Below are 26,341 nucleotides of genomic sequence, written 5' to 3' on the forward strand. Positions count from 1 at the left end.
AGGAGGGAGGCCTCCCCACCCCCACCCCAGGGGAAAACATGAAGTAGAAGGGTAGAATATCTCCTACTACTTGGAGGCAGTTGAGAACAATTAGGGCTCAAGAGTTCATGTTGAACCCCCAAAATTTTACTGTTCCTAACACTTAAGGGGGGGGGAGACGAACTCTTCGGATTAAATTGGAAAGAGCAGAGAGCTATAAAGGTGGTGCTTGGTTTCACTAGTATACATGATCATTTATTAAGATGAGATACTACTTTTCAGTTATACAACTTGAACATGAGTGAATCTCCCTATGCTTGATTTGGAATTGAGGTCAAAGTTATTTTCCTTGAGGATTTGGCAGCTGTGTGTGGCTCAGTTTTTCCAAGACCAATTCTGAATTCAGAAACTTACTGAAATGGGGTTTCTGAATGCCTCCTGTAAACCCCCTAACTCCCCACAGGTACTGAAACACCCCCACAGGAACAGAGGGTGCTGTGATCTGCGCAGCATTATCTACACTGACTGGAAGCAGCTCTTCGGGCTTTCGGGCACCTGTCCCTCCCAGTCATACCTTGGAGAAAGGGGGGATTGAATTTAGGACCTACTCCATGCAAGGGTCATGCTGTCTCACTGATCTATGACCCTTCCTTAGAAGTCCTCTGTGACGGGCAGCTGAGCTAGACCAGAATCTGGTGGTGCAGTGCCTCAGAATTCCACCAGAGGGCTGGATCCTCTTTCTGTTTGGCTATTAGTCCAGTATACCTCGGTCCAGTATACCTGAAGGAGTGTCTCCACCCCCATCATTCAGTCCAGGCACTGAGGGCCAGCTCTGAGGGCCTTCTGGCGGTTCCCTCACTGCGAGAAGCCAAGTTACAGGAAACCAGGCAGAGGGCCTTCCCGGTAGTGGCACCCGCCCTGTGGAACACCCTCCCATCAGATGTCAAAGGAAAAACAACTACCAGACTTTTAGGAGACATCTGAAGGCAGCCCTGTTTAGGGAAGCTTTTAATATCTGAAGGACTATTGCATTTTAATATTTTGTTGGAAGCTACCCAGAGTGGCTGGGAAACCCAGCCAGATGGGGGGTATAAATAATAAATTTTATTATTATTATTATTATTATTATTATTATTATTATTATTATTATATCAAGACAGCTAGCCAGAGCGGGGTGGAGCAGCACTTTGGGAGGGATTATAAAAGGAGCTGTTTCTGAGAGCACGTTCAGATAGTTTGAGGTGATAATTTAAGGGAAAGAGCTGCAGGAAGAGTTGGAGGGTTGGTTCTGAGCTGTGTGTAACATCCACTCTGAATAGAATATTTACAGCCATAATCATAGAGTTGAAACAGAACCCCCCCCCAAAAAAAGTCATCTGGTCCAACCCCCTGCATTGCAGGAATCTCAGTTAAAGCATCCGTGACAGATGGCCATCTGACCTCTGCTTAAAAACTTCCAATGAAGGAGAGTGCACAGCTTCTCAAGGGAGACCATGCTACTGTCAAACAGCTCTTCCCGTCCCTCCTTAAAAGAAAGGAGATTCCCTGCCTTGCACGTCTATCTCAGGCTCTTCCTCTCCTGGATGATATCCAAGCACCTCTGACTAATAATAATAATAATAAAATAATAATAATGAATTTTATTTATACCCCGCCCTCAGGGCAGCTAACACCAATAAAATTTCAGTAAAAACATAATGGGGGGGAACCAATTTAAAATACAGGTTAAAATGCAATTTAAAATGCAGCCTCATTTTAAAAGTCAAAACCCTAAGGGGAGGGAAGCATAAGGATCAGACTGAGTCCAAACCAAAGGCCAGGCGGAACAGCTCTGTCTTGCAGGCCCTGCGGAAAGATGTCAAGTCCTGCAGGGCCCTAGTCTCTTGTGACAGAGCGTTCCACCAAGTTGGGGCCAGTACTGAAAAGGCCCTGGCCCTAGTTGAGGCCAGCCTAACCACCTTGTGACTTGGGACCTCCAAAATGTTGTCATTTGTGGACCTTAAGGTCCTCCGCAGGGCTTCTGCTCTTCTCATTACTCTGCAAGTTCTTGGAGACCAGGGACGATGGGAGTTTGTCGCAGCAGGAGAGGGACAAACCCTGAATTTTTCAGCAGTCCCTTGACCCCACTCCTCAGCTTCAGCCTTGGATTCTGAACTGCTGCCTGTCACCGACTCTTCCTGCCCACTTAACCCTGCTGCCCCTTCAGCATCAGGCACCTCTTCTAACTCTTCCCCCTGTGACCTCTCCTTGGTGTCCCACCACCAATCCCCTGGCTCTGAGCCTTCCTCCTCTGGGGTTTCCCTTGGGGGTTCCTTGGCCGCTGCCTCCCACCACTCCTCTTTGTCCAGCCAGTTCCCGGCATCAAAGTTAATAGGAGGCTAGAATTCAGAAGTTTAATCTTGATTCAATTAAAAATCAAGACAGCGTCTAGCACAATGCATTCAAACTGCTATAATTGGCAGAAAAGTCATTAAACAGTCTGCCAAGCCCCTCGGCAATTTTCAAGTGGTCCATGGGAAAAAAACCAGGGTTTGGGAACCACTGTTCTACGGTGTTGCGCTTGCCCCAAACAAACCTAATTACGGCATAAAATGAAGGGAAATTATTGCTCATTCCTGTCGTTTATTTCAGCTCTCAGAACTTGGTTGCCTTCATAAATCTGTGGGGGTGAAGATGAAGGCAGCAAAACCAAAGGAGTCAGGGAGTGTAATTACAGCCATATTTCTCTGCCAAACATTGCAGAGCCTCAATACAAAGAGGCTTGTTTGACTCCCAAGAGCATGTGATGTATCAGTGATGGATCTGAAAGACGACCGGATACAATGCCAGTGTCTGAGAGGCGCACCAACATTTGGAGTGCTGACTACAGAGGACTTATTGAAGTGAACAGGCCTTGTAGGAGTCAGAGGTCGCCAAAGGTGTGGGAGCCGTTCCAAGATTTAAGCCAATGAGGAGTGAAACACAAGGCAGGAAAGGATTTGCCAAACGATGCTATCAGTTGTGTTCAAAGAATGAAGCTTTCTAATAGATAGAAGAGGAAGGAAAGAGCGTAGGTGGAAGAGAGGGCTTTGTTTTAAAAATGCAGTCACCTAGAGTTAACTCACAGATGTAGGAATGAAAGACAAAGGTCTAAGTCTTGCTTCTCCCTGGTTCTGGATACTGGCTCAACTGGAAGAGCAGAGAATTCCTTACAGGAATAACAACGAATACCATGTAGTCCTTTTGAGCATTTTTTAAAAACATCACATGGATTTTAGTATTTACTAATTTATTTAGTTTTTTATTACATGTATGCCCTGTTTAATCTCCAGTCATGTTAAGCAGGCAAGAGTAAAAGCAGCAGAACTGGAAAGAGGAGGAAGCTACTAATTAACATTGCAGGAAGACAGAACCAAGAAGAAGTAAGTTGCTAATCATTGCACAACCGTCTATGTGTGAGTAAACTTTACAGTGGTACCTCGGGTTACATATGCTTCAGGTTACATACGCTTCAGGTTACAGACTCTGCTAACCCAGAAATAGTGCTTCAGGTTAAGAACTTTGCTTCAGGATGAGAACAGAAATTGTGCTCCGGCGGCGCAGCAGCAGCAGGAGGCCCCATTAGCTAAAGTGGTGCTTCAGGTTAAGAACAGTTTCAGGTTAAGTATGGACCTCCGGAACGAATTAAGTACTTAACCTGAGGTACCACTGTATTTACTTACTTAATTCTATTACATTTATATCCCAGCTTTCCTCCGGGGAGCTCAAGGTGGTGAACATAGCTCTCCTCCCCATTTTATCATCATAACAGCCCTGTCAGGTAGGTTAGGCTAAGAATGAACTATAGGCCCAAGGTCACCCAGCCAGTTTCATAGTTGAGTGGTGATTCGAACCCTGGTCTCCGAGGTCCTAGTCTAACACTCTGACCACCACACCACACTGGCTGAGCTACAATTCTCAAGAGTGGCTTAACCATCGAGCCATCTTCTCAGAGAACTCTGGGAGTTGCAACTCTGAGGAAACGACGGGTCTCCTTAACAACTCCCAGCACCCTTACCAAACTACAGTTCCAATCATTCTTTGGGGAAGCCATGCCTGTTTAAAGTGGCACGCGACTACTTTAAATGTACGTATATAACAAGATATATATATAACTCTCTCATAATCTACCAGGAAAAAAGTGAACTTGCGCTGATCTTAAGAGAGTCCCTTGAATATGCTGAGACAGACCACAATGAGACATACACAGGGAAATGTAGCATGAAAAAAAGGGGTCAGTCATCTGTTTCATATTATCTTTTACTTTGACCCCCCAAGGAAAACATGCAGTCATTACCTGTTCTTGTTCAAATTAAATACTCTAATTTTCCAACAAATGTTGTAAACAACTCATTTCAGCTAATCAAAACGCATCCTGAACTGATACTTTTTGGAATGGGCCTATTCCCATACTTTCCAAACTCCTCAAACAAATGACATTTAATTACAGCATTATAGGGAAGATTAAGACCTGGCAGAAACCACCCCGGTTTATTTTCATAGATCCTGTGGACCACACAAGTTATATACAAAGAAATGACAGCTGATGCCTTCTGGAGAGGTGGAAGGGGAAGGAATCGTACAAAAAAGGTCAGAAGGAACAAAAGCAGGCTTGGCCATGTGCTGAGGTGAACCAAAAACATATCCTTTTAAAGAGATGTGACCATGAATACATAGGAAGTTGCCTTAAACTGAGTCAGGCCATTGGCCCATCTAGCTCAATATTGTCTCTGCTGACTGGACGCAGCTCTCCGGGGTCTTAGGCGGGAGTGTCCAGGAATGAGAAGCCAAGGAAGAAGTCCAAGTCAGGGCCAAAAAAAGTCTGTAAGAACTAGAGGAGCAAACCAGAAATCAGAACCTAAAGGATAGAGTACACACCAGAGTCCGGGAAGACTCTGGAACAGGAAGTCCATTCTAGGACTTCCTGCCCAGGGAGATCCAATTGGCCAGCTGATGGTGTGGTGCTTCACTGATAATGAAGCCACTTGCCACTCAAAGAATCATCATATGGACCTAGAAGCTTCAGATAGCTTTTGGTTGCCTTCTTCTGTGTATGTATATACACACCGCCAACGCATACAGTCAAACCTCATCTCCTGAACGCCTCCATTTTGGAACATTTCAGCTCCCAAACGCAGAAAACCCGGTAGTAAATGTTCTGTTCTTTAAATGTTTTTCAGAAAACCAAATGTCCGACACGGCTTCCACTTGAGTGCAGGAAGCTCCTGCAACCAATCGGAAGCTGTGCCTCGGTTGTCAAACATTTCAGAAGCCAAATGGGCTTCCGGAACGGATTACGTTCGACAACCGAGGTTTGACTGTATAAGATATCAAGGTGGTAAAATAATAGAAAATAATAGAAATGAGCTGTTCAGGCCTGTTGGCAAAAGAAAGAAAGAAAGAAAGAAAGAAAGAAAGAAAGAAAGAAAGAAAGGTCTTCTAAAAGATGCTTGGAAGTGAACAGTCAGGGATGAGAATTTCTGCCAGAATAAGTTTCCACAATATGAAACGGGACACTAAAGGCACTGTTATGGAATCCTTTAAAATGCTTCATTGGAAGCAACTAATAAATGAATGAATGAATGAATGACCACTTCCACCATTTTAAATCTGGCAAAATCTTAAGAGCTCGTGTAGATGGTTCTTTCAAATGTTGAGTGTTAGCTGAAATTCAGCAGCAGACTTTAGAAACTTCATTCTAAACTCGCTACTGATCTTTTGTTTTGTGGAAACAATGTTATGATCCAGCCATTTTTAACCTAGATCCAAAGACTGACCTGCTGAACTGTTCCAGCTTTGGCTGAAGCAAGAATTCTTTATTGGGCAAAGATCACTAGGGATGAGGGAAAAACCTAAGAAGGTTCACCTTTGAAGGTGAATGGAATCAATTCACACTTTCTAAAACAATCTGACATCCAAAACACAGTCGCTCTTCAAAATTTGCACTTCTCTAAATTTTGTAGGGCTATTTTCCAGGCAAGTTATGTGTACCAACATGCATATACCAGGTTGTGGGGTCTATAAAGACACATACAGTGGTACCTCGGGTTACAGACGCTTCAGGTTACAGACTCCGCTAACCCAGAAATAGTACCTCGGGTTAAGAACTTTGCTTCAGGATGAGAACAGAAATCGTGCAGCAGCAGCGGGAGGCCCATTAGCTAAAGTGGTGCTTCAGGTTAAGAACAGTTTCAGGTTAAGAACGGACCTCCAGAACAAATTAAGTTCTTAGCCCAAGGTACCACTGTATACTTGTGAAGTGCCCATAAAAATGCTTGCATCTGTATACTGCGCAACATACAAAAATGCAGCTTGTTAGGGAAAATTGCTTTGCGGAAATTGCTATATTAGGCAAAATTGCATACAGACGTGTATTTCAGGCTAAAATGCAGGTGAATTTTCATGAGGGGTTTTTTTAAAAAAAGAGTGCAAACTGATATGGAAATGTGGAGAACTTAAGGTAAGAGTGCAAAAATGGGAAACTAAGAGAAACAAAAAAAAGTGACAGATTCTCCTACCCATGGCAAATGGGAAGAGAGTATGATCACTGAAAGTGCATCCTACTCTTCAATATCAAAATGAACTGCTTCCAGTAGGCAAAACTCAGAATATAGAAGGTCACTTGCTATTTACATTGTGCTAGAAGCAACACCATCAATCAGAGCTTGCACTGGTAGTTTCTGTATACAGACAGAGAAGAAAATAAAGGCTATAAATACTCCCAGAGTAGCATTTATCCTCCAGGACAGAGGAAGCAAGAGGGGGAGTAGAGAAAGTACAAAAACATGACAGTCCAGCTCCCCCCTCCCATGTCAACTGAATGGTAATGGCCCTCTGGGAAAAGAAGAGGCCTTTGGGTTTAGCGGAGTTGACATTCAGTTCTCAGGCGATTAGGCAAGGCTCTATTTAATAACTTTTTGTCTAATACTGATCATCAGTGGCTTCGTAACAGGAGCATCTGGGTGACACTAATACCATTTGTGACTAGAGCTGAAACAGAATTTAACACAAATTGAGAATTTTGACAAAAATAAGAATGCAGATGTTGTTGTTTTCTGTGTTTCTCAAACTGGAGACCCAGCTGTTGTTGGATCGCAACTACCATCACCCCGACCACTGGACCTGCTAGCTAGGGATGATGGGCGTTGTAGTCCAACAACAGTTGGGGACCCAAGTTTGAGAAAAACTGGGTCAGAGTGGGCCATCACAGTCTGAGAAGCCTTGTTATATTATTTGAACATAGGGCATTTAATCTATTGGGCCAAAGTCCTGAGAATGAAAAGGATATGAGCTGACATACTGAGCCATAAGTGAACAACAAGTGGTATAGAATAATCGCCGAGTGGTTGGTGTCCACCAGGAGGAGGAGAATATGGCTGGTGGCCTTGGAGACTATGGAAGCCCTATTCCCAGGAGAACCTAGTATCAGAAGGAGAATCCTCTTGGGTTCAAATGCATGTCTGTGAATTACACCTAGAGACTTGTGTTGAAAAGTCATAAATTAAAAAGCCAAGCTTGTCAAAGATGCCAGACGCCAAAACCAAATCTCTATGCACTCATGTCTGGAAAGGCCAACAGCTCTAACAAAAGGAACACTGAACTGCTAATCATCCATGAATCTAGCAAAACACAAATTCAGGTAAGTCCAAAATGTATGGCTCCGTAAAAGCATATCTAAACTAAACAATTTGGGACTGGGTTATTGGGAGAATTGGTTGTGCCGACATGGACCTCCCTCTCTCTTGAGAGTGGCATTCAAGGTTCTTTTCTCACATTCCTACTGGATGGACAACTTTGCCCATCTGAGTTGCTTTTCAGCTCACCTTACCAATGGTATATTCTGCATGCACAATAATAGGGACAGGCAGGTTACCGGATCTGAGTTTTAGACAGAGCCAGAGAAATAATATCCCAAACCACTTAAACGGATTAACGGATAACATGCACACCTTTGAACCTGCTTTGCTACCAAGTGAGCTTTCACAGCTCTTGCTCAAGGACATAAAACATTTCAGCTTAATGAGTTAAGACTCGGCTCTCACCATCTCCTAAGCCAATCTGTTAGAAACCACCACTGGAGTTGCAAACACAAGCAAAGCTTGATCATCACTGTGACATATTCATCAGCATTTCACAAAAGAAAAATAGGGATGCACTCAAGATTCCTGCACAAGTCACCCACCACCCACTATTTCAAACTGGCTTCTATATGCTGCACTCATTGACTCCGAAATGGCCTGTTTTCCATCAACCAAATAGCCAGAAGGATTCATGTTAGCTTCTGTTACAGGTACAGAAGGAAAAGAGAAGTGCCCTTAACTTCCAAAACAATTGACTAGCCGCTGGAAGCTGCAACAAAATGTTGCAGCATGGAGAGCATCTGTTCAGGGTTGCAGCCAGCCATGCCCCCTTTCCAGGATATTCATTTTCCCTCCCTGCATCCCAACTAGTTCTCCTCCCCCCCCCCCAGCAAAACAAAAAACCCTGTCAACCAGCACTGTGTGTCCACTGAGCATGCTCAACCATCACTGTGCCTGATTATTCCTCCCCTCTTCTGCTTGGGTGACACCATTTTGGATACATCAGCAACGACACTCACAGCCTAATCATTGGGAATAACCATTCCAAATTTATTCAAGTAGCTGCCACAGAGCTGTCAGGTCAGGAACATCCAGAGTAAGGAATTAACTCTTTGTTGTTAAAAGCACACTTAAGAATTAGGGAAAGGCACGTCCATCAGTCCTATGTCTCTCAGCTACTCCTAGATGAGCACCCAATGAGGCAGTTGCTGCAACAGAGAGGCCCCGCCCCTGACCTCAAGTAATGTATCTCCTCCATCCAAGCTGTGTGCAAGCAGATAAAGACTCCACCTGCATGTCACCTTCTGCTCCTCCCTCTTCAATCCTCTCCTGGCCCTGGGGCAGCAGGAAGAGATATGGAAGCCCTTGACTCTCCACCAGCCTGACCTCTCTCTCCTGCCTACTGCACTTGTTCTTCACTCTCCAATCCTGCAGCTTCTCCTGCCTCTGACTTTCATCTCCCGGCTGTTACAGGCTCCCCTAGATCCCTGATCCATTCTTCCAAGCCAAGTCTCCAACTCCACTTCTACTGCTGCCCAGTCCTCAGTGTCTAGCCAGTCCCTGGCAGTAGTTGAAGGTATATCACCATCCATGCACATCCATTTATGGTTAACAGTTTTGGTTCATCTCCATCTCTCTCTCTCTCTTTTCACTCTTACATTCAGTTCTCCACATCAACATGCATTAAAAACAACAACAACCCAATGGCAACAAGTCATCGTGAAAATTCACATTGATCTATGTTTATACCAAATAAAGCCTCTGAGAATTCTTAAGCCAAGAGTTGAAGCTGAGTGGAAGCCAAAACAATGAGCATTGGTCACACTGGCTGAGGCTGATGGGAGTTGGAGTCCAGGAACATATGAATGCAACCAGAATGGGAAATGCTGTCCTAGTGTGTTTCCTGGGAACACCCTGTCCTAGGCAAAACACAGAGTATCTGGATATCAATGAGCTAAATAGCTGTTCTGTAAAACCATTCCCATTTTTTAAATCCCAACTCAAGTTCAGCATCAATCTGAAAACAGCTTCATTTCAGAGTTAGGGTGAAAACAGCCAACTTTCTGGGCCCGATGGGTTCAGCTATACTGGGTCAAAATGGGCACATATACCCAGAATATATCCCAAGTTCAATGATGAACAAGTAAGGATTTCAGGAAACAAGATCTCAGCTTGCGGTACAATTGAATCCTGCAAGCGAGGGGGTGGGGGTGAGATTCATATGCTTTTCCAGTTATCTGTCAGCATCACTGTTGTTAAACATGGTAGCGGTCTAGTATTCCTCTTCTCTTTTAAAGGAAAAGCATTACATAGGAATGACCCCGCGTGTGACACCCAATCTCCCCCGAGCCCACCTTTTGACATTGAATGCATCCTGAATATTCAACCATCTGGTAGTTACTCGTTGTACCTTCTAAAATGTACTTTGGGGTTACAAGTCAAAAGCTGCCATCCACAACATATTTGACAGAATCCCACTGAGCCTTTCTCTGTGTAGTCTTCTTGTTCCTTCTCTTCGTCACAAGCCTGTTTTCCCTTCCAGGCAGGCACGTGCGGGGGGGGGGAACCACCCTCTCATCTTTGTTCAATGCCCCCAAGGATACAGACAGTGAACATCCCTTCTAACACTCTGCAGCATCCGTTCACATCCACATAGGCTTGTGTTTTTTCCCCACAGACAGCAAAAAGGGAAGGCATGGAGATGGGGGAGAAATCAGGTCCACTTTGCATTTAAAGACAAACCAACCTAATTCACATTTTAGATACAGCAGGAGAACAGAAGACCCTGAATTTATAATAATAACAATAATGATAATGATAATAATAATGATAATAATAATAATAATAATAATAATAATAATAATAATAATTTATTTATACCCCACCCATCTGGCTGGGCTTCCCCAGCCACTCTGGGCAGCTTCCAAAAAAATATTAAAATACTGTACTACATCAAACATTAAAAGCCTCCCTAAACAGGGCTGCCTTCAGATGTCTTCTAAAAGTCTGGTAGTTGTTGTTCTCTTTGACATCTGGTGGGAGGGCATTCCACAGGGACGGCGCCACTATTTGTGTTTCCCTGATTTCTGCAAGGTCGTTCTACAGCCAGATGATGTGTACAAACATGCATATACTGGGGTAAAATGTGCATTAAAAAGTAGCACAGGGAGGGAAGGACTGGGATCTTTTCATAGTGTTGGGCAACCCCAACGAGCCACTAATGAGAGCCAGAACAGAGTACAGAGTACACATCAGATACTGTTTTAATCTTGGTGATACGCCCTGACCTCATGACAACCATTCAATCCAGATTCCATATAATAACTCCAGAATTTCCCAACTTTTGCTGGTCTCTTTATTCCAAGATGGAGAATCCATAGCCTCCAGACACTGTTTGATTGCAACTCCTGTAGTCCCAGGCTACTGGTCAGCTGGGACTGGTGGGAGCTGGAACCCAGCAACAACTGAGGATTCACAGATTTGGTTATTCTGAGGGATGGGTTGAATGAGTCTGTTTCCATTCCATATCACTTTTGAATGTGTTCACCCAGAAGCCCATTCCATCCCATTTCTGCATTAAGCTGCTATGATCCATGCATAGCTGAACTACACGCCCTGCCCTGCAGCTACTTAAAAGTCTCAAACTTCAAAAGGCAATTGTGTCCCCAAAATTACAGGCATGCAATTGCAAACATTCCTGGGCACTTCTTGCGTATTTGCAAAGAATACCAATCTCCCTATCTGTGGAGAGGCTTTCCCCCTCTGCTTTGATCTTCTTGCAGAGCGAAACACACTGGAGAACATCAGAGCCCTCCCCACTCCTCGCCAAACAGCTGACGATCAGGAGGAGACCCTGAAAGCCACACAAGATCTCACCATGGAGCATATCTCAGTCTCTGCTTTAAATGGAGAGGGAGAATGAGCTCGGGACCATTTTCATGCAAGGCATGAGATTGACCCCTGAGCTATGGGGGAGCTTTGGGTCCTGTCCTCCACCTTCCTCCACCAATCTGCTTGCCCCATTTCAATGAGACCTTGGCAAACTGCATCCTGATAGGCATTATCTTACATCATTGGGCTAGCCTGAGCAAGGAGGAGGAAGAGATGGTGGTAGTGGTAATAAGGGGCAACAAGTCCTTGGATCAATGGTGACACAGTGAGTTGGGGACTATCAGTTATTTTTCCCAAATGCCCCACTATTTCAGGAAATAAAATTTAAATGCTCCCAGACTTGCCCACCTGGCACTGATTGACACGGTGGAGAGCGAATGCCTCGTGAGTCCGGCATCTGCCTAAAAATGCTACACGGTGACACCAGGCTTGTTCCTAGCCCATGACACACACCCCATTGTGCAAAGTTTATTTGTTTCCATGCATCTTTGTTGTGCAGTGAGCTGTAAAAGTTTTCTGATAGTCAATAAAAAATTTACGCCTTGACAATGGAAATGTTTCTCTCCTCCCCATCCCCTGTCCTTTCTGGGTTGCTGCGAATCTGCTCGACGTGCATTTCTCCCCCAACATGAAGAACACAATGGAGCGAAGATGGTGGTGGCTCATGCCCATTGGGCCTAGGAGGGCGAAAGGCAGAGGAGGCCAACAGTAGGTGACAACGAGAGGCAATGACAGGCAGAGACAACTCACTCTAGTTCTCCTCCCTGCTGAGTTCTATTAGGGCAACATTGAGACCAAGGAAGAAGGTGGTGACAGCCAAAGCCATTCAAGTAAGAAGGCAAGCAGACTGAAGTTGATGGGGCAGTGCCCAATCCTAATGGGCCAGCCTCCACTGGTGAACCAGCACTTGGGAAGAATTAAGCCTGAAGTTAAGAACCTAGGAAGGAGCCTTATCCTCAGCCAGGTACTTCATCTAGCTCAGTATTGCCTACAATGGTTGGTAGCAGCTCTCATGGATTTCAGGCAGAGATCTCCCCCAGCTCTACCTGGAGAAGCCAAGGATTGAACTTGGAACCTTCTGTGTACAGGGCAATGTACTCCACCACTGAGTTACAGCGCTTCAGAGTTGGTGGGGCAGTGCCCCCATGTGCCGGAATGGACCAGACTCCACTGGAGAAAGACTTCCTTTTCCAATTCAAACTATGTCTTCCCTGGATGGAGGGTGACAGACAAACACCTCGGCAATCATTATTCCTGTACAACGCTTGAAGCCAAGGGACTACAGTGGTACCTCGGGTTACAGATACTTCAGGTTACAGACTCCGCTAACCCAGAAATAGTGCCTCGGGTTAAGAACTTTGCTTCAGAATGAGAACAGAAATCGTGCTCTGGCGGTGCGGTGGCAGGGGAGGCCCCATTAGCTAAAGTGGTGCTTCAGGTTAAGAACAGTTTCAGGTTTTAGAACGGACCTCCAGAACGAATTAAGTATGTAACCAGAGGTACCACTGTATTCTCAAGACTACCCTCAGCTTCCAGATCCCAAAACTAATCCCGCAATTTGTCAATCAAGATGCCCCACAGAAGGTGACTGATGAACAAAATGACTCCAAATGATCCGTACCAGCCACCCAAGTAGTAAACATGGTACCAGGGGAGCAACCTCCCTCCCCCAAAACTACCTGGTCTTTTGCAAGAGTAAAATCTGTCCCAGCCCTCCAAAGATGGCAAAACAGATGAAAGCAAGAACAAGTCCCCAGTCAACCAATTTGATTGGGCCACTACACAATCAAAGGCTCTAGCTTGAATTGTTCCGGTCTCTGATGTTCCTAATAATAGGATATCCCCAACTTGGAAGGGAAGCAGCCCCAAGCCATATGGAGGAGGGCATCCAATGGGTCACAGGACCACAGTTCAGTGGTTAGATTATCTGCTTTGCAAGCAGGGGACCCCAGGTTCAAACCTTGGCATCTCCAGGTAAGGCTGGAAAGATCTCCTGTCTGAAACCTGGACAGCGGCTGCCAGTCAGTGTAGACAATACTGAGCTATTTGGACCAACGATCTAACTTGCTATAAGCTAGCTACCAGTGTTCACAGTCATGCAGAGCCATGGAGTGCAGCAAGAGAACAAAACAAGACGACGACAACAACAACCTTGGCATGTAACATTTCTAGATAAGTTGTCCAGCTGGAAAGAATCAAAATGATGGCCATGGCAAGGGAGCGGGTGAAATTTTGGTCTCTGCATTTGACCCATAGAATATGGTTCTTCCCCCAAAGGAACTCTAGATAGATAGATAGGTGGAGATCCCCCGCTCAGCTATTCGACAAAATAAAATGAAAACCAGCATTTTTGTTTCACTCCTGCCACCTCACTGCCCTGCTACAGAACTTTTACTTCTCCAACAACTGCACAGAATAAAATATTCCTTTCTCCTCTTGCAGGAAATATACACACACTTCTCTCCTGTGGCTATTTCAAAGAAACCGGGTCACAAACCAGACCTAACGTTTTCCTGTGTTACTTGCAAGCAAGTCAGATTGCTAGAGTTCCAAGCCTTTGTACAGATTTCAGCCCAAGAATGACCACAGCCAAGGAAAACACATGCGGATTTGAAACTTCATGGCAGCACTGAGGACAACGAGTGACCAGGAATACCTGTCTAAAAGTGGGATCTGTGCAGGAAAGATGCCCACATGCGCCTCTCCTCCCAGGAAGGAAATATATCAGCTTCACTTACCTTTTCTGCATACTTGAATTTTACATAGAACCAGCTTGACTTGATCATCGTCTCTGACTTTCAGGTAAGCTTTTTTTCCCCTCCAAAAAAAGATGCCAGCAATGTTTGTTCCTCCTTTAAAAAAGGATCCCAAGGGCTCTCTCAAACAGCAGAATGTTTTTTTAAAAAAAGAAGAGGAGGAGGAAGGGAGAAAAAAGGAAGGAAGAAAAGGGAATGGGAAATAAATTCTCGCTTTCAGCTTGATAGCTCTGAACCCTCGCTGAAGGAATGCTGGATTTTGCCTCCCTGTAGCTGCTGTCCAAAATGCCTCCGTCTGTGCTCCTCTGTCGACTTGGCCGCCTGACAAGACACTTCCACAAACGGACCGCAAGCTGCATTCATCACAAGTGGCACATGTCAGTAAATCCAAGAGGCTGGCTTCAGAGCTGGCAGCCACCCAGGACCGTGACCTCCCCTGGCGGAATGAATAATGAATTCCATCGCTTCCCCCTCCAGACACAGATTAACACCTGGCTAAACATTATTCTGACAACCAAAGGCTGAGCGGCTTTTGGCTGGCCTGCTTGGAGAGCCCACGGTGGCGGGTTTAACCCTTTGCACTCGCCGCGTCCGGATCCCTACCACCTTTCCTATAAACAACAACAAAGCGTGGGGAGCAGGGAAGGAGGTTCCTGCCCAGCGAAAAACCTCTTCCTCCACTTCAAAAGGAGAGGAGAGGAGGAAAAAAAAAAGATTACAGGCCTAAATATAGCAGAGAAACTATAAAGCCTCTTAAGCAGAAAGCCACCGTCTCTTTCCCAATTCTGCGGTCAAATCTTTTGTATTCCAAATGCCATCACAGGAATGGTGTGAGGTCCATCTCCCGCCCTCCCTGCCGTGCTTCTGGCATCCTTCAATATGCCTCCCGTTTTGAGAAAACGTCTTTTATATCCCAGTACATTGCAGCCCAAGGGTAAATAATGAACATCACCCTAGCCTGGGTTTAATGGCAATAAAAGAGGTGGAGAGCCTACCTCTCTCTGCCTCTCTCTAAGCCACTCCCTCTAAGCCTGGAGCTCCTCCCTCTTAAGTCCAGATGAGTCACGATTGGCTGGGGATCTTCTGGGCAGGATCATTAAGTCAGGGGCTCATAGCAGCATGCCTTGGGGAGTCAGATCTGTTCTGGACGTGGGCATGGGATTAACCCCTGGTTGTCAGTGGAAGAAGTCCCCTTAGATCAAACATAATTGCAACCCTTGAAGTCCTCTTCTCTATGGAACCAAAGGGAACTAAAATGCTAGCAGAATAGGGAAATATGAATCAACGTGCCTGTAGAGTGGCTCCCTAAATTCTCTTTATTATTATTATTTATTTATTTAGCAAAAATTTTATACCGCTTAACCATCAAAAGCTCTAATGAAATCAATACAGTATTAAAATTACTGATAAAAGCCAAACCACACCCCCGGCCTTCCACACTACAGTGGAATAGTAAACAATAGCACACTGCCAACAGAGTGGAAGGCAACATATATTTATAGTATTTTATTTAATAGTAATTTAACTTGAAGCTTTAACCCAAAGTTAGCAACCACATGTTATCTGGCTCCCCCACCCCAACTTTCATTTTTTTTCTGAATCATGCTGACAGTCAACCAAAAAAGGCTCATTTCATGCCTTTTCAATAGATAGGACTGCAACTAGGAAGCTAGCAGGACCAAATACAGTCCTGTGGAATTTAATTTCATTTAAAACATTTGGGGGGAGGGAGAACTTTTTTCTGGGAGGTTTAAAGCAACTAAATGCATTTAACAAACTACCGGGGTTGTATTCACCATAGTGCAAAGGAGATTTTTCCCTCAGGCAAGCAAAAAAATATATGTTTTTTTGATGGAGCAATCTCCCCTTTCCATGTGCTGTTCTGGGGGTCTTCCCAACCCCCGAGAGCTGATATTTGGAGGCCACAGAGGGAGGAGAGGCAGGGAGGTAGAGTTGCACTCAGGGCCGGATTTAGGTTTGATGAGGCCCTAAGCTACTGAAGGTAATGGGGCCCTTTATATGTCCAGCTGTCCTTTGTCAACAACAAATTGTTGCTTTTTTGTGTGTTGAATATATGCTATATGGTAATTTATGGACCTAACAGCTATCTAAAGCCATTTGCACATAATATGTATTATCAAAGTAATTGTTGAACTGAAATACAATTAAGAAGAAGTATACTAACAGTGAAATTTGGGGGGCAGGCCAAGAGAGTGGGGCCCTAAGCTATAGCTTGTTTAGCTTACACTTAAATCCGGCACTGGTTGCACTAGCAGAAAACATTGCACTGGCTTCTGCTAGCACAACAGTTTCATTGAATACGGCCCACAGTGTCAAAAAGAAAACACAGAAAAGCAAAACAGAAGCTTAATACCATAAAAAGGTAAGAGGTCGTCCTTGATACCTGTAGGTTTTAGGACTCTAAAGCATCCTGCTTTAGCCAAGAAGCAAAATACATATCTTATGTGAACAATGCAAAAAAACCAAACACCTAGAATAAAGGTTGGGCGTATATTATATGTTGCCTGCAAAATACCAGTGAAAAGAATGCTTTAGGTTGGTTGTGTTCTAGAACCAACCTAGGCTCTAGAATTGTAGGCTTAGAAGGGGCTTCAGAAGTCTTCTGGTCCAGTTCTCTGCTCCATGCAAGAACCTATCAATTGCACAGTACCCCGGATAGGTTGGCTGTCCAATTCCTGCTTAAAATACTTTCAGTCAAGAGAGCCCATCACCTCCCAAGGCAGACCGTTACACGGTTGAACAGCACAGCAAGATGTTCTTAATGTTTAGTCAAAACCCACCTTATTGTAATTTGAACCCACTGCTTCAAGCTCAACAATTGTGCTCCATCACCTTCAAATGTCCAAAGAGAGCTATGCTTTATCTTTTAAGGATTTCTTCTCTGGGATAAACATTCAGCCTTTCCTCATAGCACTTAGTCTCTAGGTTTCTTTCTGGGTGGAGGCTGGTCCATTAGGGTATAAAGCCTTCCCTCACCTGCCTGCCTTCTTACTAGCACCCAGTCCTGGGGGCTGCAATGCCTGGCAGCTTCCCCCTTCTTGGTTGTGTTGCTCTTGTAGAAGAGGAGAACAAAACTGGAGTTAGCTGGTTCTACCTAGAATTGGCTCTCACTTGTAGATGCATGCCACTCAGGGTGAAAGCCTAGATGGGTTGGAGAGTTGGGAAGTGAAAGCGGCTCAGTTGCTCAAACATCAGACAGTATAAATAATAAAACCTTGATGGCAGGGCTGCAGGGAGCCAGTGGGTGTCCACAGAGTGGAGCCCTCTTCATGGGAGAGACAGAGGAGAAGTGAGTGGGCAGCCGTAATGGGAAAAACAGGATGGGATCTGTGACTTAGGAGCCCATTGCTTGTTTAATCTGTTTAAACATCTTGGGTTTGGTTATTTTACCTAGGTCTTTGGCTAAATTGGAAATTATTATTTTTTTGTCATAGTAATTTTGCTTCTTTCCCTTTTGACAGTGTTGCAAGAACACACACACACCCATCATTCAGTTTGTACAAACACAACACACACACACTCACACATGACATACGTGACGTTTCTGTTATAAATTCATAGTAAATCAACCATACATCGGATCTACACCGTTCCACTTTTATTTTGCTCCATGAAGGAAGGTCTATCAAAGGGGGATGGTTTGATACAGGATGGCCATAATCCCTTAAGCGTACCAACACATACTCAGGAGCCCTACCCAGTTGGCATGACAACCTTGATGGTCCCAAACATAAGACCATGAAAGTCACAAAGGACTTGCATATGGGAGTGGATTCAACACGGACTGGAACAAAGGACAATGATCAAATCTTCCCTCTGGGGGCAGGAAACTGCCAACTCCCCTTTGTCCTCTGGAAATGATTCATGGGGAGGGGGAAAGGAGGAACCAGCCAGGTGACAAGATACTCAGGTTACCGCCACAACTCCTCCCTCAACCTCCCTGTTTGTGATGTCTCAATGATGTAGTCATGATGTAGTTGTGATGTAGTTCTAGGGGTGTAGCTTGGGGGATTAGTAGCTAATAAAAGTTGGGGTCTTCTTTTGTTCTGGGCTTCCATTTTGTTTCACCTGGTGGCAGGTGGGAGTCCTGTCGCAACAGTCTTCAATAAAGACCAAGCCTACTGGCTGCTGTTTTGCTCTGGTATTCCTGGCTGGTGTCCTTGGTTTTTTTGTCCAAGGGAGCCCTCGGATTTCTCCGTTAACAACAGAATTGTTCATTTGCTATTTATTGGAGCTGCTTATATGACTTTGTAATCATTGCAAATATTCAATGAAGAGTGGGCTATGAACATTGTAAATTTGTTGGTTTGTTTTAAATCCCCAATATCTCCAGCTAGGGCAGGGAAAGAACTTTGCCTGAGAGCCACTGCCAGTCATTTTAGGAACTCTAAAATTCTTTGGTTCTGTTATTTACTGAGATAGATGGACAAATGGTCTGGCTTGGTATAGGGAAATGTTCCTTGCATCTTCCCCCCAAGTATTTATGTTCAGGAAACTGCAACATAACACACTTACAGCAAGTCTAATAGGAATACTCAGGATTAAATGGATTGTGAATAGCAGCCATTCTGTCTGCGCATGGGGAAATATCACAGCTCAATTCTCAGTGGGGTGTTTTATCTTCACGGCTTTGAGAATAACACCCTTGTTTGTTTCAAAGCTTCCCATGTCAGCATTTCCCCCTGAAAACTTGTTTGTTTTCTCTTCTTACAGCGGCTATTGTCTATGCCAAAATGCGACCATCGCACAATAGGCCGGCTTCAGCTAGATCAATCACCCTAGCTTGTTAACAGGCCTGTCCATGTGCATACCAAACGACCACACAAATCAAGAAGCCATCCATCCGCTCCGCTAGACTGTCACGTCCCAAATGGTTGTGCCTTCTAGCTTGTCTCACAGAGAGCCTTGGAGACAATTAAAGCTGTGTGGGGTGTTTCAAGTTCTCTTTTCTACCACAATCAGAAATCTTTCTGTTCAGCTGGAGAGAAGTGCCCTTGAACTGCGAAACAGAGCCATGGGCCAGTCACTGCCTCTCAGTCTAGCCTATTGTAAGGATGAAATGGGGAGGAAGAGAACCATGTATACCTTGCAGGAATGGCGGGATATAAGTGTAACCAATAATCAAATAAATAAGCAAACACATAAAAGAACGGCAGGTAGGTAGAGTGGGGGCTGCAGGGGGATCAAATCAGGTGGGGCAGTACCCCGCTTGCCCTAATGCATTTCCCCCCAAAATGTGGGCTTCAACCCACAAGTAGGTCATAAACCCATAATAATTACTGCTTTTAATCCTTAACAGGTCTGATGAATGCCTCTTGCATTTTGTTTCGTTTTGTTGGCTTTATAATAATGTTTTTTTGGAATCCGTAACTGAATGTCAGAAATGTTTCAACACTTGGGATCCATTCTCTGGAGGCTGGTGGCAGATCTGGTGACAGTTTGCCACAAAGTGCTTGTACCAGGAGTTGTGAGTGACCGTGACAGCTCTCCTCTAGTGTACAGGTACCAAAGGCAGCAAATATGCATCAGAGGCAAGCCGCAAGAGACACTCAAGGCAACCCCCTGTACAAGTACCTTGTGGAGAACCGTCACCAGATCTGCTGTCAGGATTCATTCATAGAATTGTAGAGTTGGAAGGGACCATGGCGGTTATCTATTTCAACCCCTTGCAATGCAGGAATCTGCCGAGGGTGAGTTGACATGTGCTTAGTTGAAACAAGAAATAATATTATTGTCCTATGTATCAATTAGGGCAGGGGTCAGCAACCTTTTTCAGCCATGGGCTGGTCCACCATCCCTCAGACCATGTGGTAGCCGGACTATATTTTGAAAAAAAATATGAATGAATTCCTATGCCCCACAAATAACCAAGAGATGCATTTTAAATAAAAGGACACATTCTACTCATGTAAAAACACACTGATTTGTGTGGGCCAGACTGAGAAAGCAATTGGGCCACATCCGGCCCCCGGGCTTTAGATTGCCTACCCCTGAATTAGGGCATGTACAGATCCCCAACCACATGGCTGTATTGTACAATTTGCTCTGGGCCTCCCTAGTGGCAACCCACCCCACTCCACACCCACCCCCCACCCCCAGCTTTTGAAATCAGGGTTTAGAAGCCATGTTAAATATGGAATCAAGAAGGGGGCAAGGAGAGGCTGGCATTGTGTCACCCCCAGCCCCATGCGGCTAACTGCTGATGATAGCCATCTCATGCTCAGTCAGTAGAGCATGCGACTCTTAGAGTCATGGGTTTGAACTCCACATTGGACAAAAGATTCCTGCATTGTAGAGGGTTGAACTAAGTAACCACTGTGGTCCCTTTCAGGTCTATGATTCTATGAATCTGTCTAATCCCCTCTTGAAATGTTTCAGGCTAATGGCCATCACAGATTTTTGCTTTAAAGAATGCTGTACATGTACTTTTAAGAAGGACAAATTTTTGGTCTTTAAGGTTATGTGAAAAGGCTAAGAGAAGAAAAAGAAAAGGGAGGGAGGGTGTGTGTGGGGGGGTGACAGATAAATCAAGGACTGCGCTCTAGCCCTAAGAAAACCAAACCCAATGTTTCAATCACAATTGTTTTTTGTAGCATTTTCCTAATTGCTGAATCATTTCAGGAACACAAGAGCAACGCAGATCCATTTGCCTTCTTGCTAAATAGAAGGTGGAAGTGGAATTATACCATAATTAGAGAGAATAAAACCATATGCCTTCCCTAAATCCCCTGTAAACATCTACAGTGTTTTCCCGAAGAATGATGAGGTTTATTAAGAGAACCGTGCACTACTTAACGTTATGGATTAAATCCACTAGGATCGATTCTTAGAAGAAGGTTCAGCAACTACAAGGAGCTCTGGCTTTCGTCCCAGATTCAGTGCTACCTTCATGTGTGTTCTTCAACTTGGTAAGTTGATTGGATTTCAAGGCTGCCCCATTCCAGAAGACTCATACTGACTACCTCGTGAGATAAGTTCTCACATGTGCACAGTTTACGGATGGGTGAATCATCATTTTCAGTTTCTCTCTGTTTAAAATGTTGCCATTCTCAAGCTCAGCTCTCCACATTTCTGGATCAGTTTGCAATTTATCTATCTGTTTTAAAAAGACCTCATTAAAAACCACCAGCATTTTAGTGCAATTTTCTCCTAATATAGATGTTTTCGTGTGCAATTTTGGCTAAGGTACATCATCTTGCAAAGCAATTTCTCCTAACGTAATGTTATTTTCACCAATATAAGCTTTTTGATAGACACTCTGGCCCCAGTATGTGCATATATGTATTTTGTACTCATTAGTCTGCTTGAGAACTGCATTGCAAAATTCATGAAAATGTGATATCTTAAATATCAAATATCCTAAAGATGGAGCAAGCTTGTTTTCTCCTGCTCCGGAAGACAGGACTTGAACCAATGGCTTCAAGTTAGAACAAAAGAGATTCTGACCAAACATCAGGAAGAAAGTTCTAACAGCAAGAGCTGTTCAACAGTGGAATAGACTCCCTCAGAAGGTGGTGGACTCTCCTTCCTTGGAGGTTTTTAAGCAGAGGTTGGATGTCCATCTTCCAGGGGTGCTTTAGCTGAGATTCCTGCATTGCAGCAAGAATTATGCTGGCCCAGAATTGGAAAACAGAAGTAATACCCACCATTGCGGAATGGCAGGTCAAGATGATGAGTCACGCAGAACTGGCCAGATTGACGGGAAGAATTCGAGACCAGGATGAACAGAAGTTTCAAGAAAGCTGGAGTAAATTTATGGTGTACATAAGAGATAACTGTAAAACCTTTAGAACACTGGCAGGACTGGAATAACTCTCACAACGTATGGCAGATATAAAGTTGAATTACAGTGGTACCTCTGGTTACGTACTTAATTCGTTCTGGAGGTCCGTTCTTAACCTGAAACTGTTCTTAACCTGAAGCACCACTTTAGCTAAGGGGGCCTCCCACTCACTGCTGCCACACGATTTCTGTTCTCATCCTGAAGCAAAGTTCTTAACCTGAGGTACTATTTCTGGGTTAGTGGAGTCTGTAACCTAAAGCATATGTAACCTGAAGCGTATGTAACCCGAGTTACCACTGTAATAGAATACACGATGTAAGGAAACATAAGATACTTGCCGAAGGGGTGGAGGGAGGTCGGAAGCTCGGCAGAGCTAAAGGTAATTATGTGACATGTGTATTATAAGTGTATGTTTAAAGAAAATAATAAAAAATTATTGGGGGGAAAAAGAGATTCCTGCATTGCAGGAGGTTGGACTAGATGATCCTCAGGATCCCTTCCAACGTTACAATTCTATGATGCGCAATTCTACCCTACAATTCTGTGAGTCTGGGATCACTGGATCCTTCCACACTGCATTTTATGCAGCCATACTCTTATTCCTGCTCAGTTCCTGAACCAAACTATGATCCTATGCATATGAAGGAAGCCAGGGAACAAAGCCAGAATGAGTAGGAAGGAGAAATGAATTTAGCTGTCTCTGAAACAATGAACAAAAGCACTCTGGGATTTCTGTCCTCAGGGGACCCAGAAACATAAATCACATAGAAATCTACCAGTGAGGCTGTGTAATGGTTGTCCATGTAAAATCAAAGAGGTGAGTGTATCCTGCTGACACTGTCAATGTTTACACCAGGGAAAGAGAAACTTATGGCCCTCTAGATATTACTGGAGTTCAGCTCCCCATCATGCTTGAAAACTGACCAGACTGACTGCAGCGGATAGGAGTTGAAATCCAAAAATATATGGAAGGGTCACGGGTTCCCAGCCCTGATTTAGACAGTCATTCAAAGGGTACTGTCAATGACTGAGATATAAGGTAAAAGAAAAAGAAAGAAACCAGAGCACACGGAAACGCCATTTACCTTCCTGCCACAGTGGTACCTATTTATCTACTTGCACTGGTATGCCTTCTAACTGCTAGGTAGGCAGGAGCTGGGACAGAGCAACAGGAGCTCCCTCCGTCATAGGGATTCAAACTGCCGACCTTCTGATCGGCAAGCCCAAGAGGCTCAGCGCCACCCACGTCCCTACTGAGATAGAGAAACAACATGAATGGCTCTTCCACTTTTCTTTATTCTGTCACCTCTTTGTTTGCTCTTCGTTTCACACTCTGCTTTTCTTATTTCTTGTTTCTGTTTTCTATTGCATGTTGAAAAGTCTCAATAAAATTGTAATAATAAAAAAGGGAAAAAACCATGGATGGCCTGAAGAGGAGATGAGACACGTTAAAGCTACCGATGGCTGCTCATCACAATGGCTGTGAGCTCCCTCCAGAATCGCAGGCAGTGTGAATCTCTTCGCCAGTTGCTGAGAATCGGGGGGGGGGGGGCAGTGCTATTGCACATATGTCCTGTGTTCAGATGGCTGGTATCTCGCTGGCACTGCATAGGAAAGGGCAGTAGTGCAGTAGGAGAGCATCTGCTTTGCATGCAGAAGGTCCCAGGTTCAAACCATGGCATCTCCAGGCAGGTTTGGGAGAGACCCTTTGTCTGAAACCTTAGTCACTGTCAGTCAGTGTAGACATTAAGGAGCTACATGGATGAAAGGTCTAACCAGAAGCATTTCTACTTAGCATTGTAAGGGAGGATATTAACAGACAGGATAATAAACTGTTTTTATATGCAATAACGGCAGCAAGAGTACTATTGGCACAGAAATGGAAACAAGAAGAACTACAGTGGTACCTTGGGTTAAGTACTTAATTTGTTCCGGAGGTCCGTACTTAACCTGAAACTGTTCTTAACCTGAAGCACCACTTTAACTAATGGGGCCTCCTGCTGCTGCTGTGCCACCGGAGCACGATTTCAGTTCTCATCCTGAAGCAAAGTTCTTAACCTGAAGCACTTTTTCTGGGTTAGCGGAGCCTGTAACCTGAAGCATATGTAACCTGAAGCGTATGTAACCTGAGGTACCACTGTACCAATGAAAGAAGAATGGCAGACGAAATTAATGGACTATGCAGAATTAGATAAAATGACAGGAAGGATTCGAAACCTGCGGGATCAGAGATTCTCAGAGGACTGGAGTAAATATGTGAATTATTTGAAAAGCAATTGTAATCAACAGATTACACTAGCAGGACTGCGAGAAGTTTTGTAAGGAGGACTATGCGAAATATTGCAGAGAAAAGCATGAAGAGAATTATTAGTGAAGGACTATTAAAAGTAATAGTGAAACTAATGAAATGCAGATTAAGTGATAAAGATTGAAAAATCTTCAGATGTGATTGATGGAAGTCCAAAACACTGTATAAGATAAGAAAATATGATGTATGTTTTTTGGAAACTTTATGTAAAAATTAATAAATATATATATATATATTTTAAAAAAGAAAGGTCTGGCACATTTCCATGAGTTGACTGACTTTTTGTTTAAAGATGAGCCTGACTAATCTGCCATTCTCAGAACAGAGCACAAACCCAAATATACCCACCCTTTGAAGATTGCACTTTACTGGATCTTTTTCAGTGCTAATCTCCAGCCAAGGAAACTGTGCAAAAAGTGCATATGCTAAAATGTGCATAATAATTCATTCATTGATGAAAACAATAAAGGCTTTTTTATTACGGGAAAGTGCTTTGCAAAATTGTGTATATTCGGCAAAACTGCATAGAAGAAATGTGTATTTAAGGAGAAAACTGCACAAAAAATACTCGTTTTTAATTTGCATATATGTAAATCACCTTGAGATGGTAGTTTAGAAGTTGGTCAATAAATCAAGTATGATGGTGGCAGTGACGGAAATGACATAATTATGATGTACGTTCATGAGGGTGCCTTTTTTACGAAAGGTAAATTACTCCAGAAATGTGAAGAAACGACTCTACCATTGGAAAAAATGGATGAGAGAAACTGAAATGGTCATATTTGTCCTTTGCTCTAAGAGATGGAAGGAGATTGAACTCAGAATGAGGGAGAAATACTCCCCCTACCAAAAATAAAAATGAGGAGCTATGTTTTTCATGCCTCGAACATAGGCAGAAAATGGAGCGCTCCTTCCCATCATCCCTCATAATACCGCCTTAATTATTGATGCAGACAGTCTAAGCAATCTGTAAGCCATATACATAATGCATTTACTTGGAAAATCCACACAAATCCACATAGTATTACAGAGTAAACTACAAGCAGATCTGAGAGCCCTGCTTTAAGAAGCAAGTAAGCTGTATCCATGTACTCAAAAAAATCTGTTTGACGAACGGAAAGATTAGATTACTCTTCATAATCCAGAGTCTTGCTGCACCACGTTCTCTCTCTCCCCCCTCCCCAACTTATATATTTTCTCCTTCCTTCTTAAAACCCTCATAGCATGAAGAGCTGTGATAGTCACAGTCTAGTGGAACTAGATCTGTCATGCGCTGCAAGGCGATTATTATAAGGAAGAGAATGATCCTTGCTAAAACGTCACACACAGATGTGTCTATGGAAGCCCCCCCACCGCGGCCCTGACTTCTAAAGAAAAGTATTTTTCAGGTGGGGAAAATTTAGAGCAAAGAAATATTTGGCAGGGGAACTGCTGGCTTCTGGAACTGGCTGGGTGGAGGCCAACAGGCACATGAGCCAGAGCAAATATCAAGCAGAGAAAACTAATTCTAGTTTTGTCCTCTTCCTCCTCCCTGCTGACGTCCACAAAGAAACACGAAGGCAAAGGGTTCATCCACACTTCCACTCACCCAGCCACTTCCAGACCCTCCAAGTATCCCTATTTTCCAGGGACAGTCCTGGATTTACAGAAGTCATCCCAGTTTCTGATTTGATCCCGAACACCCTGGTTTTCCTTAGGACAGTCTCTATTTCACCAGAGAAATGTTGGAGGGTATGGAGTTATGTGAGCCCCACCCAAACCAAGGAGATAAGTAACTATGCCACCTTTAGAAGACATCTGAAGGCAGCCCTGTATAGTGAAGCTTGTTTTAATGTTTAATGTTTTATTATGTTTATATATATATGTTGGAAACTGCTCAGAGTGGCTGGGGCAACCCAGTCAGATGGGTGGGGAAGAAGAAGAAGAAGAAGAAGAAGAAGAAGAAGAAGAAGAAGAAGAAGAAGAAGAAGAAAGAAGAAACCCACATTTTCATCAGAGAAAGGTT

General features: G+C 44.0%; 1 protein-coding gene across 5 annotated transcripts in view; it reads right to left on the reverse strand.

The window, feature by feature from the left end:
- Positions 1 to 26,341, reverse strand: part of AUTS2 (activator of transcription and developmental regulator AUTS2) — a 689,755-nt gene that overhangs the window by 495,514 nt on the left and 167,900 nt on the right. The window contains exon 1 of one of the 5 annotated variants that reach the window (XM_080982809.1): positions 14,207 to 14,647. The exons of the other annotated variants lie outside the window; for them this stretch is intronic. Coding sequence (XP_080838935.1) covers positions 14,207 to 14,254 — 48 coding nt within the window. The 5' untranslated portion in view covers positions 14,255 to 14,647. Of the gene's footprint in view, positions 1 to 14,206; positions 14,648 to 26,341 lie in introns of those variants that run through there. 5 annotated transcript variants of the gene reach the window in all.

Source organism: Podarcis pityusensis, assembly GCF_964106645.2.
Source record: "Podarcis pityusensis genome assembly, chromosome: 15".
Lineage (NCBI taxonomy): Eukaryota > Metazoa > Chordata > Lepidosauria > Squamata > Lacertidae > Podarcis > Podarcis pityusensis.